Source organism: Musca domestica, unplaced genomic scaffold, assembly GCF_030504385.1.
Source record: "Musca domestica strain aabys unplaced genomic scaffold, Musca_domestica.polishedcontigs.V.1.1 18, whole genome shotgun sequence".
Classification (NCBI taxonomy): Eukaryota; Metazoa; Arthropoda; class Insecta; order Diptera; family Muscidae; genus Musca; species Musca domestica.
Genome location: NW_026712238.1, coordinates 13589171 through 13609402, shown reverse-complemented (window position 1 = coordinate 13609402; position 20232 = coordinate 13589171). Strand labels below are relative to the sequence as shown.

The window sequence follows — 20232 nt, the reverse complement described above, 5'->3', positions numbered from 1 at the left end:
TTATTATTATTCTCAGCAAATGCGGAATATGTTGGTGTATCTAAAAATTTCCCATCCCGAATTTTAAAACCACCGCTAAATCTCAAATACAGATACCATAATTTTTAGAATTTTATCTCTATCCTTTCGCCCAATACCGAATATTGCACCATTCAGAACTACTCGTAGAATTATAGTAAACATTTTGAGAACCACCTCCATATGTTCAGGCTACACATAAATATAATAGTAAATTTCAAATTTCAAGCACTATCTGCCCACCGAATACTAAATTGTTCCAAATATAGTACCACATAGTACTTCTCGTACAAATATAGTACACATTTTCGAAATCATCTTCATATATTTCACTTACTTTCCAACTCTAATTCCCTTACCAAATTTCAAGTTTTTAATAGTTTATTACAATTTTAAAATTTTCCATAACCTTTAACTTCGAATTTCCAAAATCTCGTTGGTACATCTATCCAGCACTCCATCAGTGACTCTCATTCCAAAATTTCAGAATTTTAGCTCATTCCGTTTGTCCAAAAAAAAATTATTACATTTTTAGTATATTTTAGTACTATTTGTACCGTTTTAATACGAATTCTAGATCCTAGCTTCACCCATTTCGTGAGGGCCTGGATTCTCAGTCAGTAAGTCAGTTATTTCACTACTTTTTTATAAAAGCACATAGGCTGAGAGTATACATCTGTCGTCAGGACTGAGTGATGCTTTGTTTAAACTCCGACTTTTTAAGTGAATATTTTTTAGAGATAGGTATTTTTACCCTTATTCCGGAAAGTATATTTTTCTTGCAGGACGGGCTCAGATTTGACCCGAAAGTCCAGATCTTGTATAGGATAGGCATTTTCATTACCTTTTAAATTATATCTTCATTGCCAAAATCGGTTTATTAAATGTGTGTCTAACCCGGATATTTCCCCCGGACTTTCGGGTCAAAAAACATGTGCACATTCGCCCAAAAAAAACAAAAAAAAAAAAAAAAAATTCTGGCATAAATACCTACCTCTGGAAAAAAAAATCCAAGGGATTTTACTAAACTAGAGTTGATCTGAAGATTCTATAAAGCAAGTAAACACTCTCGGTTCGTAAATTTTTTTAAAGGTCTACCAGTGATTAATTATAAAAATTACGTTTTAACCTTTACATATGAATATGGAATCACCCTGAAGGACATTGTCGTTTAATCTTCATTCCCCGCCTTACATCCATGTGCCCCGCACCACCACATGATTACTGATTCATTGCAAATAATGTGTGTAGTCGGGTTTTGACAGGACCCATTAACTTAATGGAAAGGAAAGGAAAACTGTTAGACCATGAACCCTAAATTAAGATTAATGATGAGAAGCTGGTTCAAGGCTGTTTGTTGGCGGTGGGTGCCATTTAAGCTAACGGCTTCAGGGTGCAAAAATATAGAAGGCGGCAAACAGCAAACATATGAACTGGGAAATATTTTTAATTTTTTGGTTTAAATTTAGCAACCTTCGTTTTAAATGTAATTAGAAATTTCGTTTTAAATTTAGTCTGGTCGTAAATTGCTATAAATTGCAGAAATCTAATTTTCCAAGTGTCTAGGAAACTTTTTGATTAAATAATTTTGGGTTGCTGCACAACCAGGCAAAGAGGCAGCCATGACAACCAAAGTAAATTAACAACAATTTCATCGTTATCCTCTTTAAGATGAGAGTAAGATGAGCTAAATTTGTAGATGTTTTATTTCTGGCTGGATGGCTCACTGGCTCACTGGCTTGGTTGCGATGATGCTTTTGCCCTAAAATGCCATCACTTGTCTACCCAACAACAATTCATTCCAGTTTTAATGTTTTTTTCTCTCTCCCTCTCTCTCTCTATCGTTTTTTTGCAGAGTCCTAAATTCGCACCACCCATTGAGTTTGTCGATGAGGCAGCACTTAGTCCACCCGATGGCTACAAGGATAATGGCCTGAAAAACACACTTGGCGGTGCTCTGAGCGGACACATCTTTGGTGCCCAGCACCTGCAGCAGTTGCAAGTCATTCAGCGTTTGCAACAGCAACGAGCTGCCATGCTGGCTGCTCGCAACAATTCACAAATTCCGCCACCACCTCCACCCGTTAATCAACAGCAGCAGCAACAACAACAACAACAGCACCCGTCGTCACCAGCATCCGGTGCGTCGTCGGCAGCAGGAACAGCATCATCGGCCACATCAAACACCTCGGTACCAACATCGGGATCAGCAGCCAATAACGGCGGCAATGTTGCGACCACCATTCAACTGCAACATTCGCCCGACGATGATCCACAGGGGGTGTGCACGGAATGTGCGGAGTGCGCTGAATGTGCGGCAAAGCAATTACAGCAGGATACAGGTAAATTACATGACTGGGTGGGCATCGGACTTTGTGTGCCACCAATTTGGAAAGTAGCAACAACAACTACAACAACTGGCATTGTTGTATTGTATGTAAATAATTTAATGATACAACGCAAAAATAGTTACTCCAATTTTATGTGGCCCAACAGGAAGGCAGGCAGGTTGTGCTCTCCTCTCCCGTTGTAAAAGTGCCATAAGCTATAATTTCATTGCAAATAAGGAAGTGCCATAAACGATTATTTTCAGGCCTCCTCCTCTCTCTCTCTCTACCTACCAATGATGAGAGGGGGCGGGGGAGTTGTGTTTGTCCTGGCCGTACAGACAATTTATAAAACAAGTGGACAAATTATTAGCCCATAAATATGAGAGCCATAGACCAGCAGAGATAGATAGAGAAGGATGAACGAATATGGAAATGAAGGCAAGGGTGTGTTGGAAATAATTCGCGTCTAGGTGAAATATAAAAGTTAATTGCCAACAAGATAGCAGTTAGAATATTTGATATGATTTTTAATGAGAAAGGGAGGGGGGATATTGAAGGTAGGGGAATTTGCGAACGCTTTTAGTTGGCCAGAACATTTAACGATTGATGTACCTAATACCCATAAAGTAAACTCAGGTTTTAATGAAATCGTTTGTCTTGTTGTCTCGAGTTTGAAAAAATGGTAAATTTTTCACTCATTTAAATTTGTGAAATTAAGCGAAGAGAGAGCCCGATATAGTCCAATTCTGGCACATGACATGGCTGGATCGGAAAATGCGAAAATTTATCTACTTTTTCTCATAACTCTCACAAATTCCAAATATTTGAGATAAAATACATCACAAAAGAGTGAAGAGTGAAGTCTAAGGTGAACATGGGATATTTTCCCCATAAATGGTTAAAATTTTTAAAAAATATATGTCACCTAAAAATCGGACTTTCACAGTGTAGTTCAACCTTAATATTTGTGTCAAACTATAGGAAAAATATTTCAGTCTTGTTTTTTTAATTTCCTTACCAAAAATTATTTAATTTTTCATAACCATTTTTGAAGACGAAATTTTAAAGAACCTTCTGACGGAAACTCTTTTTTTTTTTTTGTAAAAGAAAAAATTGAAGGATTTTAGCAAAAATCTTTAATTTTTTTAAATATATATTTTAAATTTCCTGGTCAAATATCATTTCCGGGCCAAAAATCATAATTTTTATATAATATTTTTTTGACATTCTAATTAAAAATTGTGAACTTTTTAAAATTTTCAAGAATTTCGTATCAACAATATACTGGATTTTGTCAGAATATTTTATAGGGGTTTGTAACTAAAAAATCGGGAACTTTTTAAGGATAGTTAATTATTGAGATCTTACGATCAAAAATCATAAAATATTTTAAGAAAAAATCGCGGATACATATTTTTAAATATATATATCAAGGACCACCAAGCCTAAAGTCGTTTTTCAAATTATTTTTTTTACCTGGTAAAAATGTTTATGCCCTCAGCAATACGGCTTCTCAGGCTACTCATATCTTTGATACGACCTAAATGTGCCTTATTGAAATATTTATTTTAAGACTCTAGGTCTATTTGGACATTTGGAGTCGATCGGTCCGGAGAAGAGAGTACATCGTACTATTATTATGAAATATAGATTAATTTCGGAGATGGGCAATAGTGGTCTACACCATTTGGTACCACCCAACTCAAAAGGTCAACATTTCAAAAAAAAAAACCTTACCTTATAAAAAGAGGAAGAGTCATAGATTTTTTTTCTAACTTTGCAAGTCCTAATATTTCAGTGCATTGTTAGGTGCGACAATGGCAATATCGGACGACTCATTCTGATACCTCCCCCATAACAGGTCACAATTTTAAACAGCCGAACCCTCATAGAAGTCGAAATAAGCATTCGATCGTATTCAAATTTCACACATCTCAATATTTTTCTAAAACTTGATCTGGTATGAAGATGACATTTATCGACCCACATGGTACCTCTTTCACGAAAGATCAAATATTTGAAAAACCAAAGCGCTCATAAAAGGCGGAATAGGCATTCAATTCCCTTCAAATTCTGGTACCTTCCCCACAAAGGGTCTCAGTTATCATAGTTATATCTCTCATAAAATGCGAAGTATTTTTAAACATGATACATCTAAAAATTGTTCTTAAAGAGGAATGTGAACATGGAATTATCGGTCCACTTTGTTTAACTCGATATTTCTGCTAATCATAGATCTAATGTAAATATGGATATTTCGGTTCACCTTTTCTGGTACCCTCCAAAATTTTTTTTAACCTGGCACATTCCAATGTTTTTTTTTTTTTCAGCAGTATCTGATGAATTGTGAAATTAATATACAGCTGTTTCGGAATTGTTTTGTCAGAAAAATGTTGAATTTTTTTAATTTATTTTTCAAAGAGAATTCAATTTCAAATTGAGAATTCAATATCAAGTAATTTTGATAGCATACTCTTCAGATTTTCTAAAGATAAATTAAGGAACTCCTGATCACATTCCGCATTTTTGTAAAACCTCATGACCGAAAACCGTCTATTTTTAAAGAGTTCCTGATCAAAAGAGTTCATGTCATAAACGCTATATCGTTGCTTCTGTTAAGGAAATATAGGACTTTTTTAGGGTAAGAATTATTTTGGATGTCATGACCTAAAATCTTGGATTTTTTTTAAAAAAATGTTTTTTTATTTTTTTTTTTTAATTTAAGGAATTTCAATGTTTTTCAAGAATTCAGACCAAAAATATTTTTAAAAAATACGCTGGCTAAAAATGGCGGTGGTTAAAAGACATGTTTTCCAAAAATATTATTTTACAGAAAATATTCTCAACGACCTCCTGACCAAAAACCGTGGCTGTTTTAAGAAAATTTTTAAGATTTTTTGTTAAAAAATCAATCATTTTTAGGAACCACTTTCTAACTTAAAATCGTTAAATTTTTGTATTGATTAAAAAAATTCTCTTCAATTTTTAGACCGAAAATCGTGGGATATTTAAGTATTTAGTTAAAAAATAATGAATTTTCTAACTATATTATTAAGATTGTCCTCCAATGATCATTTTTAAAGGCTGAAAATCTTTTATTTTTATAGTACAGCCAGTCCAAAAATTGGGACTTTTAAAGAATTCTTAGCGATCTTAGCGTTTCACTTTGTGTCGAATTTTCAAATTCGGGTCTAACCCTTTTAAAATTTTACGTCAAGTTACCATCCTTTTCCTCAACAAATAAATACATTCTCGTAACAACTCTAAATTGACCTGAAAATATCCCCTAAAATCACCTGCTCCTTTCCACTAAAAACTTCTGTCCTCGGTATAAATGAAAATTGTGGTCCACCACCAAACCAAATGAAATTCATGCCACTAAAAATAATAATGAATATAATTTTCTACAAACTTTTATTACCTTCTTCTGCAGTGCTTCGTTCCGTCATTCTATTCGTGGCCAAATGCCATTTTAAAATCTATAAAATCACCATACATTTTTAACAATTCTTTTGGTCTCATTTTCATTAAAAACGTTAAATGTTCGAAATGGAATGCATTCACAAAAATTAGCCAAAAAATTAGCAGATCCTCCACTAACACACACACACATACACATACAATGGACGGAATGACAAAATAACAAAAAAAAACCTAATTACCTTCCTTTATGTGCAATACATATGCATGCATATGTACGGGTGAAACTTAGGGATGCCAGTTGGTAACACATTTTTCCATAAGGCAAAAATTTGAGTTCTCTGGGGACAAAAAATAAATTGAAAATATCGAATGTTGGAAACCTGAATATTAACATCGTTGAGTTTTTGATCTTTTCTTCAGAATTTTTTAAGAATTTAAATTTCAGATTCGAAAAAAAAAAATTCTACAGCCTCAATATGTAGAGTACTTTATTAATGAGGTCTTAAGCTTCCAACGTCGTTAAGGCTTCATTCTAGCTCTGTGTTCAACAGTTAATTTTCAACAAACCTGATACTTTAAACCTGAAACAAAGGGAGATATGAAAATCATCTGGTATTCAAAATTTTCTGGGCTATCACCATCCCTAATGAGCTTCAACTAAATACAAATTAGCCCCGAACCCCTGCCTTAAAAAAACAACACTCCTGACAAAAAAAGCAAAGAAAACTTCGTTTTTTGTTCTTTAAAATTCTGAGTCTTGGTCCCCATGTTTCCCTGTTTCTCTTCGAACCATTAAAAGTCCAAAAAACTTTGCACCGGTAGACAAACATAGATAAATATACACCACCCTCCCCTCCCCCCCTTAATGTTGTTGTCAACACCATTAAGGTTTGTTTTTGTTTGTGAAAAGATTTTCCAAATGCATTTTGTTGGACAATGAATGGATGGATGGAGAGATGGACGGACGGACGGACGGCCGGTCGGGTCGCTTGGCTGGTGTTATCCTATATGTAAATCTCTGCTAGCCTCCAACCAAACAGATTGCAGCTCAAAACCAAAAGCACCACCACCATCACCACTTGCCGCAGCAGCAGCTGCTGCTGCTGATGTTGTTGAGCAAATTTGTTGGTGAAAAGCCATTAGAATGACATCAGACTAATTACATCATTGTCAGCAGTTAACCCAAAGTTTAATTGAGAGTAGTTTCTCCATTGTTCCACAAACACAATGGCCATAAGCAAGTGTGTGTGTGTGAGAGCGTGTTTGTGTGGCTCTGTGTGTGTGAGTGAGCGGCAGTGCAATAACAATTGTGGCATGTGGCAGGCGGCAAATAAATGTGTCAAATCAAATGTTAAATTTTTTGAAAAGTTTAAAAATACCATTTTTATCGATTTAGTTTTTTTCTTTTCAATTGGATTGAACTTTGAGTGATTCGACAGGGTGTTCTCTTCTTTTATGGGGAAAGTTCTCTTCTTTTATGAATGTTTGTCGGCAATCAGAAATAAATATTTCCTTATTTTCTTAAAGTTATTAAATACTAAAAATAATGGGATTAAATAATTGGCTAGTTCCCAGTCGATTGATCTACCGATTGAAGAGAGAGAGAGAGAGAGTCAAATTACGCGCTATTAGCTATTATGTCTGCCGATTCAAAAAAGGTCTTATCGAAGATTATATGCACCTGGAAATCACTTGCAAGGTATCTACGGCCATCTGGCCGGCAATCTCGAGGAAAATAGTCTCCTCCCTTCTCTCAATTTTTAGGCACCTGAAAATCACTTGAACCTAGAAATCACTTGCAAGGTATCTACGGCCATCTGGCCGGCAATATCTAGGAAAATAATATCCTCCCTTCTCTTAGTTTTAAGGTCCGATCTAACAATCGTAGTCGACACATTGGCTGGCCACTGTATCAAATCAAATATCGGACCTCTAGACCCGACTACTGAAGACTTTATGAGGACGAAGAAGCGATAGAGACAATTGAACATCTTCTATGTAGATGTCCAACGTTGTGAAGAGAAATACATAGGCTGCTCGATAGGTGGAAGATAGAAACTCTAACGTTCTTTTCAGATGTAGGTCTAATCATCATTACAAGGTTCGCTAAAAGCTTATCATGGCTAAGCAATCCTTCGTATAACTACAGGGTGAGATAAAACAAGTAAAAAAGCTGTAAGTTCGGCCAGGCCGAACTTTGAATACCCTCAACCATTTGGAACAAATTTAGCAATTTTCAAAAAAAAAAAAAATTAAATCCGTTAAAAATTCTGTTAAAATCTTAAAAATATCGAATGTAGCCGTAAATTAGGGTCTATACGATGACGTGGACCTGCATAGGCAACTTTTGTCATAAGCTATTACAATATTCAAATGCGAAACTTGAAAAAATCTGTTTATAATGCAGCTAAAATCTTCAAAATACCGAATATAGGGAGGTACCATGGCGGTTATAAAACGTGGACCTGCACAGACAATTTTCTGTCACAGGCTGTTGTATCCATTACGAACTTCAAATGTAAAATTTGAAACAAATCCGGTAAATAATGTCGCTAAAATCATCAAAATACCGAATATCGGCGGGTACCGTTATATGGGGGATATACGAAGACGTGGTCCTGCACCGACAATTTTTTGTCATAGGCAGGAGTATCCATTACGAACTTCAAATACCAATTTTGAAACAATTCCGGTAAATATTGTCACTAAAATCATCAAAATACCCAATATCGGGAGGTACCGTTATATGGGGGCTATACGAAGACGTGGACCTATATGGCATATTTTCAATACCAAAAGTCCTGCAGACATAATACACGTTTGAGTAAATTTTTATCTACTTACTTCATTTCGTTCGTGATTTCCACATACGGACGGACATAGATTTTATGCTGATAAAGAATATATAAACTTTGTGGGGCCAAAAATGTAAATTTCGAGGTGTTACAAACGGAACGACAAACTTAATATACCCTACATACTATGGTGGAGGGTATAAAAATGCAACAAAGTCAGACGGCATAATTTTTACAATTTTTTTTTGAAATTTTATTAAATGAAAGCGAAAAATGTCGGAAATAGCATCAAATTTTAGAATAAGTTTAGATTTGTTCGAATTGGTCACCTTTGGCACGAATTATGGCCTTCAAACGGCCAATGAAACCGTCACACGCTGCCCGAAAGTTGCTCTGCGGTATTTTGATCCATTCCAGACACTTTGGTATTTTTTAGTACCAACCCTGCTTTCTCAAATACTCCAGACACAATAGTCCAATGGATTGGAATCCGGAGATTTTGGTGGCCATTGTGCACTGGAAATGAAGCGAGGAACCTCATTTTGTAATCATTCTTAGGTGGCGCGTGCTGAGTGCGATGGTGCTGAGTCCTGTTGGAATGTCCAATGTCTGCAGGCAAAATGTGTGCGTGCCGAAGGCTTTAATACACCCTCCAGAATATTTTCGCGATAATATTCGGCATTTTTTCTGATGCCACGGTCGATTAATACGAGCGGAAAGCGACCATCGTCTGTTATGGCGGCCCACACCATCACCACGGCCGGCGCTTGAGTTCTGGTGGCCAACCGAAGGTGCACATTTTCATACGAGCGAAGAGCGACCATCGGCTGTTATGGCGGCACACACCATCACCATGGCCGGCGCTTGATTTCTGGTGGCCAACCGAACGTGCACATTTTCAGCTGACCTCTTTGGCAAGTAGACACGATCATTTTGTTTGTTTACAAACTGCTGGACAACGAATGTTTTCTCTTTCTTTCGGTCAAGCGAAGCAACTCGTTAGCTCTTTTGAGTCTTTTTTCCTTCTGTTGCGATGTAAGTTCTTGCACTTTTTGAATTTCAATGGCTTTACCTCGAGCTCATTTTTCAATATTTGCCGAATGGAATATTGTGATATGTTCGGCTCTCGCGCTATTTTTCGGCCATTGCGACGCGGGTTTCGGTCAAGTCGCCTTTTTACTGCTCGAACTATTTCTGCTTTTGTTGCTGTTTTCTTCCGTCCACTTCCGTGACGTCGAGCTACGTTGCCAGTATCACTTTAACGAGCAATGGTACGAGACACAAAATATTTATTCATATTTAAATGCTGGAGTTCTCTAACGATAGCCACTTGTGGGTTTCCAGCCAAATATAAAGAAATCACACCCTCAGGCTTGAATTCCATCAAAATTCCAAAAAATGCTTTTGTAGGGTTGTGAGCTGTCTCTGTAACAATTTTAACAGCTGTCGGCCGAGTGGCTTAGAAATGACAGCAGTCTGAAGTTGGTCGCAGTTTTTTTATCTCAACCTGTAGTTGGCAGGGTAATTTATTATTTTATTTATTTAATTTTTTATTTATTATTATTTAATAATTTTTTTTTCTTAAAGAATGACCATAGCGTTTTTGTCTATACCTAGACGTGGTATATAGACAGGAGATCCGATTTTTGAGTAGGAAGTTTCCGAAAAATAGACCTTTATAAAAATGCCTAAAAATCTATTTTCGCTTATGTATTGAGATGTGCTTTACAAAAATTCTTCAAAAATCTCTTGGATTATCAACCTTAGGGCGGCGCAAGGGATATTCTCTAAAGATCAGGGATTTTAGTTCTAATCTTCTTTAAAAAATATATATATATTTAAAACCCTATGTTCAATCCTCTTATGGTCCCTCAAAAAATAAAAATGTTTTTAAAAATTTATGCCCATGCCGTAGCGTTTTTCCCTATGTGGGGGAGGTACCAGATCTTGACACCAGAGCTTGTGTCAATAAAAAATAATGAAATGTGTGAAATTTGATGAAAATCGGATGCTCATTTTCCTATTTTACGAAAGACATAGTTATTCAAAATTTTGACGCTTTGTGGGGGAGGTATTTGATGGAGTGGACCGATATTGTCCACTTTTCGCACCTGAGCAAGCATTGACAAAAATATTCACAAAATCAAATGATCCTTTCTCTGAAAGATATTCTAAGAAATTTCTGATTAATTGTCTTTAGGCTACTTTAAATTTACGTCTATTAATGGTAAAAGGACCTTAAAACTATTCTTAAACCATTTTCTCTTGTGGTTCGAATAGGCTATATTCCAAGTCCCGACTCAATATTTTAAATAAATAATAAGGAAATAATCTTCTTAAGGCCGGCCTATCAAGAAACGTTCCTTAAAAACCCAACGATTATGGCTTCAATGTTTTCATAAAAAAATATCTCCTAATGATGGACTTAGGTTCCTCAAAAAATATCTGCCTATGAATTTAATGATTCCTTAATAAATGAATTAAAATTTAAAAACACAATTAATTATCTTAAGGCAGCTCAAAATTTTCTTAAAAAATTCACGTTTATTCTCCTATGGTCCCACAAAAAATAATTTAAAAAATGCTACTCTCTGCATCAGCTTGGGACCAAATGTTCAAAATATTAAAATCGAAAATTCATCTAAAACCTTGAAAATACTCTACATGATGTAGAATATATCAATTAGAGCCATGGGATTGATTTTCTCCTTTTTTCGAAATCATGTGGTCTATTAATAAACATTTCCAATCAAATTGAAAACATTTTCACATTTTCAAATCCGCCGGCTTAAGTGTGTTTTTATTTGAAAACTTTTCTCGAAAATTAAAACTTTCTGCCTCACACCCTTTCCTCGTCGTCTTCCTCCTTTGAGACTTTTGATAATTTCTCCCTTTAATTTATCACAATATGACGTCAATTATGATTTTGCACCAAAGGCAACCGAGCGTGGAAGCGGTCTAATATTTTCATATTTTTCGGGAGAATAAGCCAACAACAAGATTTACGATTTGCGCGTTACCAAGTCGTTTCCCAACAAAAACCAATCCCTGGAAATTGGCATAAATGAGGCAAAAGGCAGGCGGCAGGGGCATCAGCAGCACCAGCACCACCACCACCGGTTATGGTTGAGCGATTATAAGCTTCAGACAAATGTGCCCTGCTGTCAACTTTCGACAACAATAAATTTTACATAAAATTCAAAATTGAGCGAACCCCCCGCCACACCTTGATTTTGTGCACTCAAGAGAGTTGAAAATGGCCGAATTGAGTATGGCAAGGGGTACAACAACATCGTCGATTCCACAGAACTATTTTAGGTGGCTGTCATTAAAATGAAAATTTAACAAACAAATTTTCGACGATGATGACGACTTTAACACAGTTGCCATGTACAATGGTGTTGTTTTTGTTGTTGTTACTGTCGGTGGAATCAAAATCCTTCAACCATGATTCCCGTTGATTTCGCATCGGACGTTCATCATTTATTTCGGGACAGGGTAAATCATACTTTTGGTGTTGGTGGGCAAGCTATCACAATGAGGAGGAACAATCAACAAGTTTATGTTGTTGTTGCTCTTTTGGTTTTTGTGAAAAGTTATTAAATGGTTGGTATTTCTATTGTATATCAATAATGAAATATTTTTGAAGGTTAACAAACATTTCACAAGAGTCTAGTGGACAATAAACTGAAGTTGACAACGAATTATACCATATGCCTGAGACAATATTTCCGAAAAACTGAATACGAAAGGATGAAAGTCTATATTCAGGACATGAGAAATACATTGATAGAAATTGTAAATTTTCGTAACCAAGGTTTATTTTATAGACAAGAATCAGTCCTGATGAGCTTGAGATTTTTTTTTAGGAAGTCCTTGATTATGGGGAAATTTTAGTACAGAAAAGATTATTATTTAATAAATATAAGCATTTTTATAAACTCAGCTTAGAAAGAGAGAGAGAGAGAGAGAGATCATTTGATAGGGGCAAAACGTGCCACTTCGAAATAACGGTTTCAGGCCCAAGGTCTCTTTAGACCAAATCCGTTTCAGGACATTTGGAGTCGATCTAGCGATCGACCGTCCGTCTGTCTGTCTGGCTGGTGTGCACGATAACTCTCGATCGGACAATTTCTTCTGGTACTTCCTCGACATGTTGTTCAAGATTTTGATAAACAAGACGCTCAAATAAGCATCCAACTCTTTTCAAATTTCACACATAAAAACAATTTTGCTGACACAAGATATGTTGTGAAGATAATAAATATCTGCGAACCCCTTCTGGTACCTCACGCACAAAGGGTCACAGTTATCAATACTTTAATCTGTCATAACTTACGAAACAAGTCAGCGATTCTTTACAACTGGCTACATCTAGATATTTTTCTCAATCTGAAATCTGAGATAAATTTGGTATTTATGATTTCGCATAAACTTGGATGCAAATATTCGATTCGCTTGTAATTTTGCCCATGTCAATATTTTTACCTGCATTAGATGAAGTATGAAAACGGAATATCTTGTATGAAGCGAAGGAAGTAACGAATTGAGTCCGAACCTGGCACGTCGCAATATTTTTATCATATTTATTTAGGTCCTATACGAAATGGTCATTGTTGGCCTCTATTCCACATACCAACAGAGACCTAAATGAGAGGATTTCAGTCCAATCCCTTCACTCAATGCCAAAATTTAGTACTATTTACAACTTTTCGTACAATTTCCGAAACCACCTCCATATCTCAATTCCTGAGACCTCTATACCAAATCTGAAGATTTCAGCTCTATCTCTTCACCCAATACCAAATATAGTACCATTCAGTACTTTTTGTACAATTGACGTACACATTTCCCGAACTAGCTCTATATGTCCAGGCTACACTTGAACAAAAACCACCACTTTATCACAGACCAACCAACACACCGTTCACCCAAACTGGTCCCAATTTAGTACCATTTAGAACAGTTTGCACATAAAGTACACATTTCTAAAATGTACTTTCAAACTTACTTTCCAACCTTGATTCTCATACTAAATGTCAAGTTTTTAGCTCTATCCGCACCACCAAATCGTACCACTTTAAAAGTTCGGTACCATTTTAGAAATTCTCATGACATTAAAGTCTGAATTTCCAAAAACGCACTCCATCAGATCTCTAGCTCATTCCGTTTCTCTACTAAAATGTATTACGTTTTACGTACAATTTAGTATTTTTCGTACCCTTTCAGTACGAATTTTCAAAACCCCAGTCCTATCACACGCCAACGCACTAGAGTTGACCCTCGTTCAAAATATCAAAATTCCAGCTTCAGCCGTTTTACCTGGGCGTTGATTCTAGTTTAGTCAGTCATTCATTTAGTTATTTCACTAGCTTTTATGCCCTCCACCATTCTATGGAGGGTCCAAGTTTTCGTATAGCCCCAATATAACGGTATCTCGCGATATTTTTAAAACGGTTATACGGTTTTCATTTATGCGGTATTTTTCGACGATTTTCGCCCCTCCACCATAGTATGTAGGGTATATTAAGTTTGTCATTCCGTTTGTAACACTTCGAAATCTACATTTAGACCCCTTGATCAGCATAAAATTCTATGTCGATTTAGCGATGTCCGTCCGTCTGTGGAAATCACTCTAGCTTCCGAACGAAATGAAGTAGGTTGCTAGAATTTTACTCAAATGTATATTATGTCGGCAAGACTTTTTGGCCATGTAGGTCCACGTTTTGGTATAGCCCCATTATATAACGGTACCTCTCGATATTCTGTATTTTAATGATTTTGGCGACATTATTCACCGGAATTGCTTCAAATTTGGTATTTGAAGTTCGATATGGATACTACAGCCTAAGACAGAAAATTGTCTGTGCAGGTCCATGTTTTGGTATAGCTTCATATAGCGGTACCTCCCGATATTCGGTATGTTGACGATTTTAGCGACATTATTCACCGGAATTGTTTCAAATTTGGTATTTGATGTTCCTAATGGATACTACAGCCTATGCCAGAAAATTCTCTGTGCAGGTCCACGTCATCGTATATCCCACATATAGCGGTACCTCCCGATATTCGGTATTTTGATGATTTTAGCGACATTATTCATCGGATTTGTTTCAAATTTTGTATTTGAAGTTCGTAATGGATACTACAGCCTAAGACAGAAAATTGTCTATGCAGGTCCACGTCATCGTATATCCCACATATAATGGTATCTCCCGATATTCGGTACTTTGATGATTTTAGCGACACTATTCACCGGAATTGTTTCAAATTTGGTATTTGAAGTTCGCAATGAATACTACAGCCAAAGACAGAAAATTGTCTGTGCAGGTCCATGTCTTCGTACAGCCCCCATATAGCGGTACCTCCCGATATTCGGTATATTGATGATTTTAGCGACACAATTCACCGGAATTATTTCTGATTTGGTATTTGAAGTTCGCAATGTATTCTACAGCCTACGACAGAAAATTGTCTGTGCAGGTCCACGCCATCGTATAGCCTCCATATAACTGTACCTCCCGATTTTTGAATTTTTTGATGATTTTAGCGACATTATTCATCGGAATTGTTTCAAATTTGGCATTTGATACTAATGGATACTACAGCCTAAGACAGAAATGTGGCCGTGCAGGTCATGTCTTCGTACAGCCACCATATAGCGGTACCTCACGATATTCGGTATTTTGATGATTTTAGCGACATTATTCACCGAAATTGTTTAAATTTCGTAATGGTGATGTTCGTAATGGATACTACAGCCTAAGACAGGAAATTGTCTGTGCAGGTCCACGTCTTCGTATAGCCCCCATATAACGGTACCTCCGATTTTCGGTATTTTGATGATTTTAGCGACACTATTCACCGGAATTGTTTCTGATTTGGTATTTGATGTTCGTAATGGTTACCTATGATAGAAAATTGTCTTTGCAGGTCCACGTTTTGATATAGCCGCCAATATTCGGTATTTTGATGATGCAAGTCCACGTCTTGGTATAGACCCTAATATAGCGGCTACATTCGTTATTTTTAAAATTTTGACAGAATTTTCAACGTATTTTTTTTAATTGCCAAATTCGTTCCAAGTGATGGAGGATATTAAAAATTCGGCCCAGCCGAACTTACAGCTATTTTTCATGTTAAACTTTTCAAGTTTCTTCCACAAGGTAGAGGGCATTAAAAGTTCGGCCCGACCAAACTTATCTGATTTTTTAATTGTTTCTATATAAAGATAGACGATTTAAGGCACTCTGATATTCTTAGGGACTTCTTGCGCCAAAAACTGTTGAATTTTGCAAGAACAGTTGTTAGGATTTCTGAACAACAATTGTGGAGTTAAAAAAAAACACTTTTTAAAGGATGTCCTGACTTATATCATATCTAGGATTATGTAAGAATAGTTTTTAAGGCTGTCTGGAAAAAATGACTTTTCTTATAAAAATCCTGTCGTAAAATTCAGGTTTTATTTGAACTTTTTTTTGACAAACTCGGGGATTTAACAACGTATTTTAAAGGACCTCATGAATTTGTTTTTATTACCCGAGTCACAAAGATTGGGTTTTAATAAGACTGTTGAAGGATCTTCTGATTTTTTTAGGACCACTGAACAAAAATCGTGGAATATTTAATTTTTTCAAGGACATCTAGAAGGACTTCTTTATCAATTCCCATTTACTGATGAGACATTTTTTCTGTAGATAAAATCCTTAGTTATTGATACTTTGTGTGTCCTCTTAGTCTGAATTACCTAAACATTACAAAATTTGTTCCTTTGAATTTTTAAAATTTTGTTTTATTTCTTGTGGAGGGAGAATATTAAAATAGCTTATGTCCCCCTTCAACCTGTGTTAAATGGCACTAAATGCCACTTATGTTGTTGTTGTTGTTGCTGCTACTGCCATTATATCCACCAATAATGGAATAGTTTATAAGGTTAAACATAGTTTGTGTGTATGTGTGTGTCACTTTACCTTGGAGTAAATGTGACACAGAATGGTAATAAGCCAGTTTTTTTTCGTGCGGTTGGTTTACTGCCGAAATCGTCGCTTTTTTTGGCATTACAAATTATTAAATTTTCATAACGTGTAAATATATCTCTGTATATGTGTGTTTTCGTTTTTTTTTTGTCCTTGCAGAGTGCCATTCGCCCCAATGCCAGGAGGATTTGACAGCAGCACCTTTGGGCGTACCCGCTGTGGCCATACTGCCATTGCACACCAGTTCGCCCGAACGGCGTATAACACAAAAGGAAATTATTGCCGGTGAGGAGCGACCCCGCTATGTACTGCAGGCCCAGTATAAATCATCACCAGGTATGTATAACCCGTTCACCCAATCAAGGCAGCCAGCTGACAGCGGCAGCACACCCTGCGCTATTCACACAGATTCAATTTGCTTCATTTTTATTCAATTTGCACCTTTTTGTTGTTTTTTTGTCGTTCCATTGTGAGTGTGTGTGTGCGTCTCTCTTCTTGAGCTACCACCACACCACAAAAGATGTGGAATATTTTTTTTAAACATTAAAAGAAAAACAGAAAGACAAAATTTGCGTTTATTCATAAATCCAGACAAACAGCAAAAAAAAAAAAAAAAAAAAAAAAAATCCGAAATTTTGTAAAGAAAAATGAAAAGCGAATCTCATTTTATCCTTTTTTTGGCAAACATTGTACATAAACCATTACCAAAGCAAAGAAGGATATTTAGTTTAACTCAACACAGCACGAGCGCCATATTTGACAGCAGTATAAACAGCAAGCAACCAAAAAAAGAAAAAAAAAACGCCCAAGACGCTTTTGTCCCTCATCCCCCACACCTCCTCTTCGCTATTTCCCCACCCCCTGTGACACTTTTCCAGGAAAAATCACCATCATCGCTTTCAAGTATCATGCAAGCCAGCAGCAATCAATCAATTCGATATGGAAATCGGGTATCGTTCATGTTCGTTCGCCCCCCACCATCCTCCGAACATTTTCTTTGGTTTCTGTTCTTTTTTGCTATTCTGTTGCAGTTCCCCTTTCCCAGGGATCACATCCTTGGATCCTTGCGTGACTGTAAATACTTATTAGATGGTTGAGTATTTTCTTTTTTTTTTGGTTTGTATTATAATATTTTTATAGACTAAATTTTTGTTACGCATACAAGAAAAGAAGAAGCAGAAGTAGACAAAAATTTGAAGAACCCCCCAAAAAACACTGTATAATGCATGTCTATATTTTTTATGTCCTTGCGGCGAAATCAAGTCATTGTATATCATTTAATTTACATATTTAAAATCGCATATTTTGTGAAATTTGGTTATCGTGGATATATTTTCTTTAAATATAAATTCATGGAAAATTAAATTTTCCAACAGTAAAACTGAAAAAAAATATATAACAAGTTAAAAAGCAGTAAGTTCGAACTTTGAATACCCTCCATCATTTGAAATTTGGAAATTTTCAAAAAGTAAAATCCGTTAAAAATTCTGTTAAAATCTTAAAAATACCGAATATAGCCGTTATCTTGGGGTCTAAATTCGAAACTTGAAATAAACGGTGAATAATGTAGCAAAAATCATCAAAATATCGTATATAGGGAGGTACCGTTATATCGGAGCTGTGTAAAGACCTGGACCAGCATAGACAATATTCTGTCATAGGCTGTAGCATCCATTACGAACTTCAAATACGACATCTCAAACAATTTCGGTGGGTATTGTACCTAAACTCGTCAAAATATCGAATATAGGGAGGTACTGGTATATGGGGCCTATACGAAGACCTGGACCTGCATAGATAATTTTCCGTCACAGACTGTAGTTCCCATTACGTACTCTAAATACGTAATTCGAAACAATTCCGGTGAAATATGACGCTAAAATCATCAAAATACCGAATATTGGGAGGTACCGTTATATAGGGGCTATACGAAGACGTGGAGCTGCACAGACAATTTTCTGTCTTAGGCTGTAGTATCTATTTCGAACTTCAAATACCTAATTTGAAACATTTCCGGTGAATAATGTCGCTAAAATCATCAAAATACCGAATATCGGGAGGTACCGTTCTATGGGGGCTATACGAAGACGTGGACCTGCACAGACAATTTTCTGTCTTAGACTGTAGTATCCATCATGACCTTCAAATAGCAAATCTGAAACTATTCCGGTGAATAATGTCGCTAAAATCATCAAAATACCGAATATAAGGATCTACCGTTATATGGGGGCTATACCAAAACGTGGACCTACATGGTCCATTTTCAATACCAAAAGTCTTGCAGACATAACATACATTTGAGCAAATATTTATCTTCCATACTATGGTGTAGGGTATAAAAATAGAAACATTTCACATGAAGTCCTAGAAAGCATGTTTAAATAATCCTTCGTGACACACCTCACTGATTAAGGATCTTTTGATATAAAAACAAGTACTTATGGACTTAAGTTTGGCTCCACCAGGGATAAATAAGGATTTGAAAATTGGCGTCATATGAAAAACTCTCCAAATATTTATTTTGATTGGATGAAGTGGACTTAGGGTTCAAGTGGGATACTCCTCTTTCTTGAAATCCTTATATTTTACGAATATAGTGTCTTCGGCAAAATTACTGCTAACAATTCGAGGCTTATTTTGGTCGAAAATAAACCTTGTCCGTCCGTCTGCCCGTCTGACTAGCGCACACGATAACTCTCGAAGGGAGTATCCGATTTGATCCAAACTTGGTACATCGTAATATTATTGTTAAACTTATTAACCCAAGGTCTAGTGTGAAGATGGAATATATCGATCCACTCCTTCTGGTACCTCCTCCCCCACAAAGGGATCAATATTTTGAATATCCATTAAGCTCATAAAACGCGAAATTAATATCCGATTTAATTCAGACTTGGTATCAACAGAATATTTGTTATTTAGATGGTAGAGATTGGACCATTCCTTCTGGTACCGCCTCCACAAAGGGTCAAAATTTTGAAAAACAAAAAGGAGAATAAAATCCGAAATAATGTTCCGGTTCTTTTCAAATTCACACATCCCATTATTTCTATTAACACAAGATCTGCTGTGATGGTGGGATATATCGGTACACTGCTTCTGGTACCTCCCACAGTGGGATCAAATGTTTAATAATAGAAATAAAAAAACATATTCAAACTTTACACATCCCATTATTTCTATTAACACAAGATCTGCTGTGAAGGTGAGATATATCGGCACACTGCTTGTGGTACCTCCCCCACAACGGGTAAACATTTTGAATAATTATATCCATCATAAAATGCGAAATAAGCATCCGACTATGTCAAAATTCCACACATCCCAATATATCTACTATCACAAGATATGGTGTGAAGATTATAGATATCGGCCTACCCCTTGTGGTACCTCCTCTACAAACGATCACAATTTTAAATACTTAAATCTCTAATAACTTTCGAAACAAGACAGCGATTCCATTAAAACCTGGTATAACTTAATATTTCTTCCACAAAGAATTTTGGTTTATGTTTAGATAAGTTTTTCCCTTTTCTGACAGAATAATAGGAAAATGTCAATTTTTACACCAATAATCTTTAATTTTGAAGTTCACCGAGGAGGATACTAGTAAAACCACTGCACGAAGGATCCACATTCAATTTTTCTGCCCAAGTGTATAAAGCCAAGGGACCAACAATACCAAATTTG

At 36.1% G+C, this 20232-nt stretch overlaps 1 protein-coding gene across 1 annotated transcript in view; it reads left to right on the top strand.

The window, feature by feature from the left end:
* The window catches only part of LOC101891507 (uncharacterized), a 77053-nt gene that overhangs the window by 36335 nt on the left and 20486 nt on the right, over positions 1-20232 (top strand). Inside the window, exons 3-4 of the mRNA XM_059120835.1 lie at positions 1874-2360; positions 16702-16878. Coding sequence (XP_058976818.1) covers positions 1874-2360; positions 16702-16878 — 664 coding nt within the window. The remainder of the gene's footprint in view (positions 1-1873; positions 2361-16701; positions 16879-20232) is intronic.